This window comes from Aquarana catesbeiana, linkage group LG03 (assembly GCF_042186555.1).
Source record: "Aquarana catesbeiana isolate 2022-GZ linkage group LG03, ASM4218655v1, whole genome shotgun sequence".
Classification (NCBI taxonomy): Eukaryota; Metazoa; Chordata; class Amphibia; order Anura; family Ranidae; genus Aquarana; species Aquarana catesbeiana.
In genome coordinates this window covers 539,094,967-539,111,564 of record NC_133326.1, presented here as the reverse complement: position 1 = coordinate 539,111,564, position 16,598 = coordinate 539,094,967, and the positions used below count along the sequence as shown (strand labels likewise).

At 43.8% G+C, this 16,598-nt stretch overlaps 1 protein-coding gene across 7 annotated transcripts in view; it reads left to right on the top strand.

Annotated features, from left to right (window-relative positions):
• ABCC9 (ATP binding cassette subfamily C member 9) overlaps window positions 1-16,598 on the top strand; it is a 220,390-nt gene that overhangs the window by 63,642 nt on the left and 140,150 nt on the right. For 6 of the 7 annotated variants that reach the window (XM_073621425.1, XM_073621426.1, XM_073621429.1 and 3 more), the window contains exons 3-6: window positions 397-538; window positions 1,022-1,143; window positions 6,248-6,414; window positions 6,492-6,734. In XM_073621425.1, the coding sequence (XP_073477526.1) occupies window positions 397-538; window positions 1,022-1,143; window positions 6,248-6,414; window positions 6,492-6,734 (674 nt within the window). The remainder of the gene's footprint in view (window positions 1-396; window positions 539-1,021; window positions 1,144-6,247; window positions 6,415-6,491; window positions 6,735-16,598) is intronic. The other variant, XM_073621428.1, reaches the window with a different exon arrangement.

Here is a 16,598-nt window from a genome sequence, read left to right as displayed (position 1 = left end):
TCCACCCCAAACTCGCTCATCAATGGGAGGGTTGGTTCAGAGACTTATTGGGACAAAACACAGAGGTATTGGGTTAGTTTAGAGGTAAAGGGACAAGGCTGAGAGGTATAGGGTCAGTAAAAGGTCAACATAGTAAGGTATAGGGTCCAGCAATGAAGTGCATTGTGGGTTCCATAAGGAAATGATTCTGGACGGCTGCACTTCCAAAAATCCTTTAATTGAAGCTTCATATGACCAGTGGTTGACAGATGGAGTAGGGGGAAAAGAGGTAGACGTGTTTCGTGCAAATGTTAGCGCTTAATCATTACCATTGTGGGTTGGTATTGAGCTGGCGTATGTGGGTCAGTGTTGTTTTTTTGGGGTATCTCATAAATTGATATTTCTGGATTTTCTCAGGTTGGGGAAGTCAGAGCTCCAAGGTTCAGATCCATCACAACACTTGGCTGCATTTTCCTGGACACAACCTGCGATGGATTCTGACTTTCATTCTCCTCTTTGTCCATGTGTGCGAAATCGCGGAAGGAATCGTCTCAGACTCGTGAGTCCACTCCACGCCATACACAGCATTGTGGAGAGTGTTCTACCGGGGCTTTCTATCATACAGCCAATACACAACTCATGCCAGGTGTAAAAAGCTGTCCTTACTGTGCACAAGTCATATACAGAATAAGATGTGTAATGCCCCTCCCCCACCCTAGCTTTGCTATATGGCTGTATAGTATTAGCAGGGTGACAACACTCTTCAGCACCTGCAGTTCTGCAGCCTTTGTGGTACTGCTCAGCCTCCTTTGTATGCAGCCACTTCCTGAGCTTCTTCCTTTCTGTAAGCCCACCCATGCCCACTCCCACCTCCTACCAAATCAGCTTATGGAACAGCTACTGTGAACCTAATTTATTTTTTTATATGATTTGTGACAGCTCAGTTTTTCCAGTTTATATATAAATATATATATTTAGTACAAATGTGTTTGTGATCCATGAGACCTATTAAATAAAGAGCTTAATAAAACCTACCTTGCAGGAAAATGGGTTTGGGGCATCTACACCTCTTCATGCCGGCCATTGTGGGATTCATCACAGCAACCACATCCATCATCTATTACCACAATATCGAGACCTCCAACTTCCCCAAACTTCTGTTAGGTAAGAAGAAGCCTTTGTGGAAAATCTGTAGATTGCAAAGGATAGGCCATGCAATTCATGTTAACAAAGGGTGTGGTCATAAGTGTGCGCAGGGGGTGTGCCCGGTGTGCTTGGGCACACCCTAATCACTCTGTACGGTGGCGATTCCCCCTACTGCCCACCCCCCTCCCTTGTTGGCCCCCCTGCCCTGTAGTGCTGCTGGGTTCCCTCCTCTTCCCACAGCTGCTGCAGGGGAATGTTTCAGGATGGAGAGTGGAGGAAGGGGTTAGTAATTATGTAGTTTACCAGCCCCTTCCATTTCTAAATGAACACAGGAAACACACTCGCTCACTGTGTTCATTCATAAATGAAGCATAGTAAACTATGTTTACTGTGCTTCAGTTTGTGAATGAACAGGAAGCCACTCAGCAGAGAGCATTTTCATTCACTGCCCTGTGCAACTGAGGCTGCAGAGAAAGGCATGTGTGTTTGAGCTTTGGGGTGCATGTCCTAATGTAATAGGCTGCGCACACCTATGGGGGTGGTGAAGTACAGGTGACTAGAGGGTGCAGAGATTAGTGAGGTGCAGGAAACCAGCCAATGCAGGCACTGGGAACTTATAAGTAAAGACTGACTTCTGTTCTGGCCTCCTCTCTCCTCTCCTACACTTGTACCTGACATGCCCCTAAGGCCTCATGTACACTGCTGCTGGTAAACGGACGTTTAGGAGCAGTTAGGCATTTTTTTAACTACTCTTGAACTCTCCTCTGTTATCTTATCAGTACGGCCCCTTTCACACTGGGGCAGTGGGTGCGTTGGTCAATTTCGCGGCGCTATTCCGCCGCTAGCGGGGCGCTTTTACCCCCTGCTAGCGGTCGAGAAAGGGTTAAAACCACCGCAAAGCGCTGCTGCAGCAGCGCTATGCCAGCAGTATAGCCGCACAGCCCCATTGATTTCAATAGGCAGGAGTGGTGAGGGAGCGGTGTATACACCGCTCCTTCACCGCTCCAAAGATGCTGCTAGCAGGACTTTTTTTACCGTCCTGCTAGCGCACCGCTCCAGTGTGAAAGCCCCCGGGGCTTTCACATTGAAGAGACAACAGTGGCTTTTTCAGGGCTCTTTGCAGGCGCTATTTTTAGCGTTATAGCACCTGCAAAGCACCCCAGTGTGAAAGGGGTCTACATGTACACTGGGTCGTTTATAGTCCTTTCTAGGCAGTTGAGTTTAGAGGCCTTTTTTGGAAAGCAAAAAAATTAGTTCAGATGATGACTTTAGAGGCATTTCAAGCGCTAAACACGGTAAATTGCGTTTAGCCGTGTTTCGTTTACAGGTGTTTTTCATTTTTGGCTATTTAAAAAAAAAAAAACGCTGCTTGACGCAGCATGTAAACGCGGCAAAACGGACGTTTTAAACGTGGGTTACTATCTGTCAAGTTAAATCGTTCAGGAGAAGTTATAAAAATGTCTCATGTACATTAAGCCTAAGAGATACTGTTACAGTATTTTCTACCATGTTCCTAAAATGTGCTTTCTCAATGCCCATATGAAACGTGATCTATCCCACCAGTCGCTGGAGGAGAGTCACAAATGTTTGAAATGAGTCCAGTCTCTGAGCTATTTGGAGTAGTCTTGGCCTTGTACAATCGATGTACTGGGCTTCTGTAGACACACCTTGTAAATATTAGGAAGATTGTAACATGTGTGTGGTCAGATTAAGTGTTTCTTAGTAATGTATGCAATATTTGGAAATTAAGCCAAAGCTTTCTTTTGTATATCAGGTTATACTGTACAGTGCCTTGAAAAAGTATTCATACCCCTTGCAATTTTGCACATTTTGTCATGTTACAACCAAAAATGTAAATGTATTTTATTAGGATTTTATGTGATAGGCCAACACAAAGTGGCATATAATTGTGAAGTGGAAGGAAAATTATGTATTGTATTCAGCCCCCTTGAGACAATACTTTGTAGAACCACCTTTCACTGCAATTACAGCGGCAAGTCTTTTTGGGTATGTCTCTACCAGCTTTGCACATCTAGAGAGTGAAATTGTTGCCTATTCTTTGCAAAATAGCTCAAGCTCTGTCAGACTGGATGGAGGGCGTCTATGAACAGCAATTTTCAAGTCTTGTCACAGATTCTCAATTGAATTTAGGTTTGGACTTTGACTGGGCCATTCTAACACATGAATATGCATTGATCTAAACCATTCCATTGTAGCCCTGGCTGTATGTTTAGGGTCGTTGTCCTGCTGAAAGGTGAACCTCCGCCCCAGTCTCAAGTCTTTTGTAGACTGTAGAGGTTTTCTTCTAAGATTGCCCTGTATTTGGCTCCATTCATCTTCCCATCAACTCTGACCAGCTTCCCTGTCCCTGCTGAAGAAAAGCATCCCCACAACATGATGCTGCCACCACCATGTTTTACAGGGGGGATGGTGTGTTCAGGGTGATGTGCAGTGTTCGTTTTCTGCCACACAGCATTTTTTTTTTTTAGGCCAAAAAGTTCAAGTTTGGTCTCATCTGACCAGAGCACCCTCCACGTTTTTCTGTGTCCCCCTCATGGCTTCTCACAAACTGCAAACGGGACTTCTTATGTCTGTCTTTCAATAATGGCTTTCTTCTTGCCACTCTTCCATTAAGGCCAGATTTGTGGAGAGCACGACTAAAAGTTGTCCTGTGGACAGATTCTCCCACCTGAGCTGTGGATCTCTGCAGCTCCTCCAGAGTTACCATGGGCCTCTTGGCTGCTTCTCTGATTAATGCTCTCCTTGCCCGGCCTGTCAGTTTAGGTGGACAGCCATGTCTTGGTAGGTTTGCAGTTGTGCCATACTCTTTCCATTTTTGGATGATGGATTGAACAGTGCTTCATGAGATGTTCAAAGCTTGGGATATTCTTTTCTAACCTAACCCTGTTTTAAACTTCTCCACAACTTTATCCCTGACCAGTCTGGTGTGTTCCTTGGCCTTCATGATGCTGTTTGTTCACTAAGGTTCTCTAACATACCTCTGAGGGGTTCACAGATCAACTGTATTTATACTGAGATTAAATTACACACAGGTGGACTCTATTTACAAATTAGGTGACTTCTGAAGTCAATTGGTTCCACTAGATTTTAGTTAGGGGTATCAGAGTAAAGGTGGGTGAATTCAAATGCACGCCACACTTTTCAGATATTTATTTCTAAAAAAAATTGAAAATCATTTATTATTTTCCTTCCACTTCACAAAATGTGCCACTTTGTGTTGGTCTATCACATAAAATCCCATTAAAATACTTTTACATTTTTGGTTGTAACATAACAAAATGTGGAAAATTCCAAGGGGTATGAATACTTTTTCAACGCACTGAAGATACTGAGGTGTCTGCTAACACTTCTTATCCGCCCCCCTTCTCTTCTCTTGTTTCTCTTCTCATCTTGCTCCTCCTCCCTTCTTTCTTCTTGCTGTCCCTTGTCTCCTCTTCTCTCTACAGCTCTCTTCTATCCTCTCTTCTGCCACCCCTTTCTTCTCAATTCTGTCCTTTTCTACATCCTCCTCTTTTCTTCTCTCCTCTGTTGCTCCTTTTCTCCTCTTCTTTCCCCTCCTCCTATCTCCCCCCCCTCTGCTTTCCCCTTCTCCTTTTTCCTCTCCTCTGCCTTTCCTTCTTTCTTCTCCCCTCTCTCCTATTCTCTCCACTCTTCTTCTGTTGTCACTTCTCTCCTCTTCCATCACTTCTCTCCTTTCCATCCTCTCTTCTCGCTAGTCCTTCCTTCTCTCCTCTCCAATCCTCATATCACTTCTGCCCTACCCTCCCTTCTCTTTTCTCCCATCTATTATCTCCTCTGCCCTCCCTTCTCTTCTTTCCTCTTCCCTTCCATCTATCCTTTCTCTCCTCTCCACTTCCCTCCCTGCTCTCACTTTTCTCGTTTTCCCTTCCTTCTCTTATCTTCGTTGCCTTTCCTTCTCTTCATTTTCTTTGCCTTTCCTTCTCTTCACTCCTTTCCCTGACCTTTTTCTTCTCCATTCCCTTCCTCTTCTGTATTTTGCCTTCCTATCTCTCCTCTCCTCTCCTTTTCTCTTCTTACCTCCCTTCAATCTTCTTCTCTCTGCACTTACTTCTCTCCTGTCCTTTTCCTCCTGTCTATCCTTTCAATTGTCCTCCCTTCTCTTCTTTCCTCTGCCCTCCCTTCTCTCCTCTCCCAGTCCTCTCTTCTTGCCTTTCCTTTTCTCTCCCATGCCTTCCCTTCTCTCCTTGTCTCTCCTCTGCCATATCATCTCTCCTACCCTCTCTTTGTTACTTTTCCAAGCCCTCCTTTTTCTCCTCTGCCTTCTCTTCTCCTCTTCCCTGCCCTCCCTTCTCCCCTTTCAGCTACCCTCCATTTTTTCTCATTTTATTTGCCTTCCCCTCACTATATAAGTACTTATCATAATACATGTATCATTTTAAAATTAAAATAATGTCCCTTTAGGATGGGAGTTCTGATTGACTAATCAGTAATATGTTTAGCTGTAAACGTATTAAATTAGAACTGAACTGTATCTAAGTACCACAAACTGAAAACGCTATTTAACTCGTTTTTGTTATTCGAAGCAAACTCGCCCATCTATCCATCCGTCTCCATGCTTTATTTTGCTGAGAAATCACTTTTAAAAAACACCCCTTGTCATTTATAGCCACAACCATCTAGAGTAAGAGCAGATGATTCATGTAGCATTTACTTCCTGGAATCCATCTGCCCTGAGCACAGGCATGCAGGCAGGAGGGTGTGCTTGGCTAAGAAAGCCCATCCTCCAGATGAAATTAAAAAGATGTCTATGAAAACTCCAGGGATGTATGACATTTTGACCAGGAAGCAACAGAAGAAATGTAAAAAAAAGTTTAAAACAAGTAAATATAATATACCTTCTATCTTTTTACTAATACTAGCAGAATATGGATTAAAATAATATATGTAGACTGACAGAGTTTAGTTCTGCTTTAATATTCATGATGTATTCCTAATATCAGCATTACTGCTTTGTCTTACATTATTTATCATTTTAGCCCTTGGGAAAAAATTCCGCACTTGTAATTTACCAGGTCAGGTTTGATTGACCTTCATGTGAGAATACCGACATATTTAATCAGCTTTCATTTGTTTCATGCAGCTCTCTTCATGTACTGGGTCTTGGCCTTCATCACCAAAACGATCAAGCTGGTGAAGTATTGTGAGAACGAGATTGGTCTGACTCAGCTGCGGTTTTGCATCACTGCGATAATGGTCATCCTGTATGGTCTGCTCATGGCGGTGGAGATTACTGTCATATGGGTGCGGGTATGTTATACTTTCCCTGGCTCTTCTATTTATGTGCCTGAATAATTCTGACCTCTTGTTTTTCCCCTTTCTTATAGAAATACGTCTTCTTCTTGAGCCCCCAAAAGGTGAAGCCCCCAGAGGATCTTCAGGATTTGGGGGTGCGATTCCTCCAGCCATTTGTGAATTTGCTTTCCAAAGCCACATACTGGTGGATGAACCCGCTGATTATCTCTGCCCACAAGAGACCTATTGATCTAAAGACAATTGGAAAGTTACCCATTGCCATGAGGGCACTCACCAACTATGTCAGCTTGAAGGATGCCTACGATGACTTGAAGGTATGAAGAATATGGGTGCTAAGTGACCTCTTTCAGAGGAATTCAAAATAGCCCTAATGGCACTTTTCTGGTGGTTGTTCCCTTAAGAGCTACCAGCGCCTAGTGTAGGCAAGCATTTGCACCAGTGTCAGTAACATTACTGACACGTGTAGTAAGTTACACAATACTAGTGATCTCCCCGGCAGAGCTATTGTGTTCTGACAGTGTCCTGACTGCCCCCCCACCAGAACACACCGGTCAGCGCTCTCAGCCATTGACTGAAAATGCTTATCAGATGCCCATCGCCAGACTTTTCTCGGTCATGCCCCTTTGACAGAAGCCAGCCAAAAGGCTGGCTTCTGTCAGACCATCTGCCGTATGCACAGGCCGAATGTCAGCCGGTTTCTATTGAACCAGCCGATGCCGCCTGACATCTGGCCCGTGTGTACGGCCCTTAACAGTCTCTTGTGACTCAAAAATCAACTTTTAAAACATGGCATCAGTCTCTAGAAACCTTCTGCATCCTGAAATCATGACTTGGTAGCAGTTTCTACCAGTCCAGCTAACTTGGAAGAAGTCTCTTGTAATATGACAAGAGTTCCAGTAGTTTTTTTAAAACCAGGAAACAACCTCTAGAAGTCAATTGTAATATGAAAGCGGTCTCCACTAACTTTGAAGGTGTCTCTAGCAGGCTCTTTTAATACGACAAGCGTCTCAAGCAATTTCCTGTAACCTGGAAGAACTAAATATCAGTATCTCAAAATACAACGTCATTTTTTAGCAGTTTATTTTAGCCTGAAAGTGTTTTAGCAGTCTCCATTCATTTGGAAGAAGTCTCTATCAATCTCTTGTAATATTACAAGAGTGTCAAGCAATTTACTGTATCCAGGAAGGCATCTCTAGCAGTCTCTTCTTATACAGCAGCAGTCTTTAGCAGCTTCCTGTAGTTTGAATGCAGCCTCTTATAATATGACTTAAGTCTCAATCCCGTAATTTGAAAGTGTACTCTTATAACATAACATAGCTCTCTATCTTTTTTGCATTTCTTTTTTGCTTTTAAAATCATTTTAGGCCTGAAGATTACACAAACATCCAAAACATTGTATTTTCTGAAGGTAGACACTCTAGAGAATAAAATAGTGGTAGTTCCAATTTTTTATGTCACACGGTACTATCGCGAAAAAAAAATACACTGAAGTTAATTTTAGGACATATAAACGCAATCAATTACCCAACTGTTTGTAAAATATAAAAGACGAGGTTACACCAAGTAAATAGATACCTAACAAGTCAAACCTCAAATCTGTGTGCGCCCGTGAAACGGCGACAAACTTTAGTACCTTATATTTTTCATAGGCGACACTTTAAAATACCCCTATAGGTCATCAATTTAGTGTCACGGAGAAGGTCTGGTGCCAAAAATATTGCTCCCACTCCGGTGTGTGCAGTGACACCATGTTTCCAGGAAATAAAACCGGGTCTTATATTAATCTTGGTTACAAAAAACACACTAGGGCTTATTTTCAGGTGATGTCTTATTTATTTACGGTATGTACAATAATATGTCATCTTCTTCTGGAAAAAAATAAAATAAAAAATCCTGATCCTTTAAAGCATGATAGACAGCACAGTTCTTGTCATTTAACCCTTTAGCAGTCATCTACCCCTTTACCAGTCATTTACCCCTCTCTATGTTCTAAAAAACCTTAAATAAAACAATACATTTTTTTTACAGTTCCTGTGTTCTCTCCCCCTGTCAGCTCAGGAGTCAGGATTATGAAATTCTGTAATCCCAAAACCTTGGTTAAAGTCCTTGTAAAATTATGTAATCCATTCTGTAAAAAGATTATATAATGATATAAAGATCTTGAGCGGGTCACGTGAGCGCCCAGCGGCGCTGTAAATACGGTAAATACACACTGCACATTATATAATTTTTTTACAGAATGGATTACATAATTTTACAAGAACTCTAACTAGGGCTTATTTTCAGTGTTTTCATGTGTAGGGCCCCCCCCCCCCGATGCGTGCTTTTACGTTCCTACACACTTCTATGTGGGGGTGGTGGGGGGACTCAAAAAAATTTTGATGGGGATTTTATGTGCTTGTGTGTAACTTTCATTTGTTACAATTTAAAAAAAAAATTACCTAACTTATTTTTTTCATCACATGGGGGGGGGGGGCCCAAGAGGCAGGCCCAGAAGTAGCATTAAACATGTCGCTTTCCGGGTCAACAACAAGGAGGAGAGTGAACGTGTGTCCCTCCGCTATGTTGGTCCCAGGTAGGGTTGCCACCTCATCCCTTTAAACCCAAACACATATGAATTACACAGGTTCTGAGGCTGATTAAGGTGCTAATTAAATTCACTTGGTGCCTTATCTGCATTAAATTAGCCTCAGAACCTGTGTACTTCATATGTGTTTGGGTTTAAAAAGGGTTGCAACCTCATCACCTTTAATCCAGGACACACATTAATTACACAGGTTATGTGGCTGATTAAGGTGGTAATTAACCACTTAAGGACCGCCTCACGCCGATGTACGTCGGCAAGGTGGCACGGACAGGCAGAATCACGTACATATATGTGATCTGCCTTCCGCGGGTGGGGGGTCCGATCGGACCCCCCCGGTGCCCGAGGCGGTCCGCTTCTGACCAGCGGCAATCAGAGATGAGGGGGAGACCATCCGTTCGTGCCCCCCCCCTCGTGATCGCCGCCGGCCAATCAAATCATTCCTTTGCTGCTGTATGCTAAACAGCAGCAAAGGAAATGATGTCATCTCTCCTCAGCTCGATATTTTCCGTTCCGGCGCCGAGGAGAGAAGACTGAAATGTGAGTGTAAAACACACACACACAGTAGAACATGCCAGGCACACAAAACACCCCCCTTTACCCCCTGATCCCCCCCCCCCCCCAATCACCCCCCCCCCCCGTCACACTGACACCAAGCATTTTTTTTATTTTTTATTTTTTCTGATTATTGCATGGTGTCAGTTTGTGACAGTTACTGTGTTAGGGCAGTCAGTATTAGCCCCCTTTAGGTCTAGGGTACCCCCCTAACCCCCCTAATAAAGTTTTAACCCCTTGATCACCCCCCGTCGCCAGTGTCACTAAGCGAACAATTTTCTGATCGCTGTATTAGTGTCACTGGTGACGCTAGTTGGGGACGTAAATATTTAGGTTCGCCGTCAGCGTTTTATAGCGACAGGGACCCCCATATACTACCTAATAAATGTTTTAACCCCTTGATTGCCCCCTAGTTAACCCTTTCACCACTGATCACCGTATAACTGTTACGGGTGAGGCTGGTTAGTTCGTTTATTTTTTATAGTGTAAGGGCACCCGCCGTTTATTGCCGAATAAAGGTTTAGCCCCCTGATCGCCCGGCGGTGATATGCGTCGCCCCAGGCAGCGTCAGATTAGCGCCAGTACCGCTAACACCCACGCACGCAGCATACGCCTCCCTTAGTGGTATAGTATCTGAACGGATCAATGTCTGATCCGATCAGATCTATACTAGCGTCCCCAGCAGTTTAGGGTTCCCAAAAACGCAGTGTTAGCAGGATCAGCCCAGATACCTGCGAGCACCTGCGTTTTGCCCCTCCGCCCAGCACAGCCCACCCAAGTGCAGTATCGATCGATCACTGTCACTTACAAAACACTAAACGCATAACTGCAGCGTTCGCAGAGTCAGGCCTGATCCCTGCGATCGCTAACAGTTTTTTGGTAGCATTTTGGTGAACTGGCAAGCACCAGCCCCAGGCAGCGTCAGGTTAGCGCCAGTACCGCTAACACCCACGCACGCACTGTACACCACCCTTAGTGGTATAGTATCTGAACAGATCAATATCTGATCCGATCAGATTTATACTAGTGTCCCCAGCAGTTTAGGGTTCCCAAAAACGCAGTGTTAGTGGGATCAGCCCAGATACCTGCTAGCACCTGCGTTTTGCCCCTCCGCCCGGCCCAGCCCAGCCCACCCAAGTGCAGTATCGATCGATCACTGTCACTTACAAAACACTAAACACATAACTGCAGCGTTCGCAGAGTCAGGCCTGATCCCTGCGATCGCTAACAGTTTTTTTGGTAGCGTTTTGGTGAACTGGCAAGCACCAGCCCCAGGCAGCGTCAGGTTAGCGCCAGTACCGCTAACACCCATGCACGCAGCATACGCCTCCCTTAGTGGTATAGTATCTGAACGGATCAATATCTGATCCGATCAGATCTATACTAGCGTCCCCAGCAGTTTAGGGTTCCCAAAAACGCAGTGTTAGCGGGATCAGCCCAGATACCTGCTAGCACCTGCGTTTTGCACCTCTGCCCAGCCCACCCAAGTGCAGTATCGATCGATCACTGTCACTTACAAAACACTAAACGCATAACTGCAGCGTTTGCAGAGTCAGGCCTGATCCCTGCGATCGCTAACAGTTTTTTTGGTAGCGTTTTGGTGAACTGGCAAGCACCAGTGGCCTAGTACACCCCGGTCATAGTCAAACCAGCACTGCAGTAACACTTGGTGACGTGGCGAGTCCCATAAGTGCAGTTCAAGCTGGTGAGGTGGCAAGCACAAGTAGTGTCCCGCTGCCACCAAGAAGAAGACAAACACAGGCCCGTCGTGCCCATAATGCCCTTCCTGCTGCATTCGCCAATCCTAATTGGGAACCCATGACTTCTGCAGCGCCCATACTTCCCCCATTCACATCCCCAACCAAATGCAGTCGGTTGCATGAGAGGCATTTTTATGTCCTCCCGAGTACCCCTACCCAACGAACCCCCCCCCAAAAAGATGTTGTGTCTGCAGCAAGCGCGGATATAGGCATGACACCCGCTATTATTGTCCCTCCTGTCCTGACAATCCTGGTCTTTGCATTGGTGAATGTTTTGAACGCTACCATTCACTAGTTGAGTATTAGCGTAGGGTACAGCATTGCACAGACTAGGCACACTTTCACAGGGTCTCCCAAGATGCCATCGCATTTTGAGAGACCCGAACCTGGAACCGGTTACGGTTATAAAAGTTAGTTACAAAAAAAGTGTAAAAAAAAAATATATATATATAAAATAAAAAAAAATAGTTGTCGTTTTATTGTTCTCTCTCTCTCTATTCTCTCTCTATTGTTCTGCTCTTTTTTACTGTATTCTATTCTGCAATGTTTTATTGTTATTATGTTTTATCATGTTTGCTTTTCATGTATGCAATTTTTTATACTTTACCGTTTACTGTGTTTTATTGTTAACCATTTTTTTTTCTTCAGGTACGCCATTCATGACTTTGAGTGGTTATACCAGAATGATGCCTGCAGGTTTAGGCATCATCTTGGTATCATTCTTTTCAGCCAGCGGTCAGCTTTCATGTAAAAGCAATCCTAGCGGCTAATTAGCCTCTAGACTTCTTTTACAAGCAGTGGGAGGGAATGGACCCCCCCCCCCACCGTCTTCCGTGTTTTTCTCTGGCTCTCCTGTCTCAACAGGGAACCTGAGAATGCAGCCGGTGATTCAGCCGGCTGACCATAGAGCTGATCAGAGACCAGAGTGGCTCCAAACATCTCTATGGCCTAAGAAACCGGAAGCTACGAGCATTTCATGACTTAGATTTCGCCGGATGTAAACAGCGCCATTGGGAAAGCATTTTATCACACCGATCTTGGTGTGGTCAGATGCTTTGAGGGCAGAGGAGAGATGTAGGGTCTAATAGACCCCAATTTTTTCAAAAAAGAGTACCTGTCACTACCTATTGCTATCATAGGGGATATTTACATTCCCTGAGATAACAATAAAAATGATTAAAAAAAAAAAAAAAATGAAAGGAACAGTTTAAAAATAAGATAAAAAAGCAAAAAAAATAATAAAGAAAAAAAAAAAAAAAGCACCCCTGTCCCCCCCTGCTCTCGCGCAAAGGCGAAGGCAAGCGTCGATCTGGCGTCAAATGTAAACAGCAATTGCACCATGCATATGAGGTGTCACCGCGAACGTCAGATCGAGGGCAGTAATTTTAGCAGTGTGTTTTAGTGCATTAAAATTTTAAAAAGTGTGTTTTTTTCCCCAAAAATGCGTTTGAAAAATCGCTGCGCAAATACTGTGTGAAAAAAAAAATGAAACACCCACCATTTTAATCTGTAGGGCATTTGCTTTAAAAAAATATATAATGTTTGGGGGTTCAAAGTAATTTTCTTGCAAAAAAAAAAAATTTTTTCATGTAAACAAAAAGTGTCAGAAAGGGCTTTGTCTTCAAGTGGTTAGAAGAGTGGGTGATGTGTGACATAAGCTTCTAAATGTTGTGCATAAAATGCCAGGACAGTTCAAAACCCCCCCAAGAGTCATGTCGAGTCCATGGAATATTTTATATTGTGACACAAGTTGCGGGAAAGAGACACATTTTTTTTTTTTTTTGCACAAAGTTGTCACTAAATGATATATTGCTCAAACATGCCATGGGAATATGTGAAATTACACCCCAAAATACATTCTGTTGCTTCTCCTGAGTACGGGGATACCACATGTGTGAGACTTTTTGGGAGCCTAGCCGCGTACGGGACCCTGAAAACCAAGCACCGCTTTCAGGCTTTCTAAGGGCGTAAATTTTTGATTTCACTCTTCACTGCCTATCACAGTTTCGGAGGCCATGGAATGCCCAGGTGGCACAACCCCCCCCCAAATTGTCACAAAGTTTTGAAAATTGAAAAAAGAAAAAAAAAATGTTTTTTCTTGTCTTTCTTCATTTTCAAAAACAAATGAGAGCTGCAAAATACTCACCATGCCTCTCAGCAAATAGCTTGGGGTGTCTACTTTCCAAAATGGGATCATTTGGGGGGGTTTGTGCCACCTGGGCATTCCATGGCCTCCGAAACTGTGATAGGCAGTGAAGAGTGAAATCAAAAATTTACACCCTTAGAAATCCTGAAGGCGGTGATTGGTTTCGGGGCCCCGTACGCGGCTAGGCTCCCAAAAAGTCCCACACATGTGGTATCCCCATGCTCAGGAGAAGCAGCTAAATGTATTTTGGGGTGTAATTCCACATAGCCCATGGCCTATGTGAGCAATATATCATTTAGTGACAACTTTGTGCAAAAAAAAAAAATTTGTCACTTTCCTGCAACTTGTGTCAAAATATAAAATATTCCATGGACTCAACATGCCTCTCAGCAAATAGCTTGGGGTGTCTACTTTCCAAAATGGGGTCATTTGGGGGGGTTTTGTGCCATCTGGGCATTTTATGGCCTTCAAAACTGTGATAGGTAGTGAGGAGTGAAATAAAAAATTTACGCCCTTAGAAATCCTGAAGGCGGTGATTGGTTTTTGGGGCCCCGTACGCGGCTAGGCTCCCAAAAAGTCCCACACATGTGGTATCTCCGTACTCAGGAGAAGCAGCTGAATGTATTTTGGGGTGCGATTCCACATAGGCCCATGGCCTGTGTGAGCAATATATCATTTAGTGACAACTTTTTGTAAATATTTTTTTTTTTTGTCATTATTCAATCACTTGGGACAAAAAAAATTAATATTCAATGGGTTCAACATGCCTCTCAGCAATTTCCTTGGGGTGTCTACTTTCCAAAATGGGGTCATTTGGGGAGGTTTTGTACTGCCCTGCCATTTTAGCACCTCAAGAAATGACATAGGCAGTCATAAACTAAAAGCTGTGTAAATTCCAGAAAATGTACCCTAGTTTGTAGACGCTATAACTTTTGCGCAAACCAATAAATATACGCTTATTGACATTTTTTTAACCAAAGACATGTGGCCAAATACATTTTGGCCTAAATGTATGACTAAAATTGAGTTTATTGGATTTTTTTTATAACAAAAAGTAGAAAATATCATTTTTTTTCAAAATTTTCAGTCTTTTTCCGTTTATAGCGCAAAAAATAAAAATGGCAGAGGTGATCAAATACCATCAAAAGAAAGCTCTATTTGTGGGAAGAAAAGGACGCAAATTTCGTTTGGGTACAGCATTGCATGACTGCGCAATTAGCAGTTAAAGCGACGCAGTGCCAAATTGGAAAAAGTCCTCTGGTCCTTAGGCAGCATAATGGTCCGGGGCTAAAGTGGTTAAACTTACTTGGTACCCTATCTGCATTAAATCAGGCTCAAAACCTGTGTAATATGTGTCCTGGATTAAAGGGATGATGTGGCAACCTACCCTAGTCCCAGGCCCACAAATGGGCAAGTAGAGCCTGGAATACATGGTGGGGCACATGTGTGCTGTCACTGGGGGTGTGTGAAGGCAATCAGGTGGCAGAGCAGCTGCCCAAATCCTTCCATCTGACAGACAGGAGTCTGCTTGTCAAATTTACACACAATCCCTGTGGCTGTAGCCAAAAGGAATGTGTGTAACAACCTCCCCCGCTGTCATGTTCATATGATGTGTGGACCTAACAGCGAAAGGGTTTAAGGCAAATAGCTCTCAAATGTCCCTGATTTGGAGGGACTGTCCCTGATTTGGAACAAAGTCCCTCTGTCCCTCTTTCCTCCTCCCTCCTCCCTCCTCATGTGTCCCTCATTTTGGTCTGATCTATATAGTTGTATATAATATTTCTTTTTCAAAAAGAGAAAACAACATTTTATAACAGAAACAAAGAAAACATTTTTTTTTTCAAAAAACTTTTTAGTTTGTTTAGCAAAAAAAACCCCAAAAACCCCAGTGGTGATCAAATACCACCAAAAGAAAGCTCTATTTGTGGGAAGAAAATTATAAAAAATTTGGTTTGGGTACAGTGTTGTATGACCGCGCAATTGTCATTCAAAGTGTGACAGCGCTGAAAGCTGAAAATTGTCCTGGGCAGGAAAGGGTGAAAATGCCTGGTATTGAAGTGGTTAAAGAATATCCAAACCTGTCCAAAAATGTAATATATTGCAGCTCACAGTCCTTAGATGTGGTGGCTGCACTCCTTTTTTTTCCAACCTGGGAACATTTTCAGCAAATATAGAAAATACCCGTTCATCTTGGCAGAAATATTGTGTTCTTGTCACTTTCTGTGAGCTGCTCCAAAGAATATCTTGCTCCCTAGCTATTTAATGTAATCTATCAATAACCCTGCCACCTATGTAATATAGATGAAGAGATACAGACATGTTTGTAGTCCGTATCAGGAGAGCAGCCTAGGTGACAATTATGGCCCACCTACCATGGATACAGTAGGGGAGTGATGTAGCCCCCCAGGTACAGGAAGTGTATTACTTACAGGACCACCAGGGAAGGGGCAACATGTGGATGGCCAGGTATGTACCCCATGGCCATCCACATGTGCCCAGTGTGCCAAATCTGTGCCAATCAGTGCCCACAAATGGGCACTGATTGGCACCATTATGTTGCAGTGATGCCCAGCAATGCCACCCTTAGGGGCATCACTGCAAACAAGCAGTGCCATCAGTGCCACCCATCAGTGTCCATTCATGCCACCTGTCAGTGCCCATCAGTGCCCATCTATCAGTGCCCATCCATGCCCATCTGTGCCAACTATCAGTGCCACCCATAAGTAACCATCAATGCCACCTACGAGTGCCCATCAATGCCACCTACGAGTGCCCATCAGTGCCACCTATAAGTGCCCATCCGTGCCACCTATGAGTTCCCATCAGTGCCACATACCAGTGCCACCTATCAGTGCCCATCAGTGCCACCTATCTGTGCCCATCAGTGCCGCCTATCAGTGCCCATCATCAGTGCCCGTTAGTGCCACCTCATCAGTGCCACCTCATTGGTGCCACCTCATCGGTGCCCATCAGTGCCGCCGTATCAGTGCCCGTCAGTGCAGCCATATCAGTGCCCGTCATTGAAGAAGAAAACTTACTTATTTACAAAAAGTTTTAACAGAAACAAAGAAAAACTTGTTTTTTTTCAAAATTTTCGGTCTTTTTTTATTTGTTGCGTAAAAAATAAAAACCG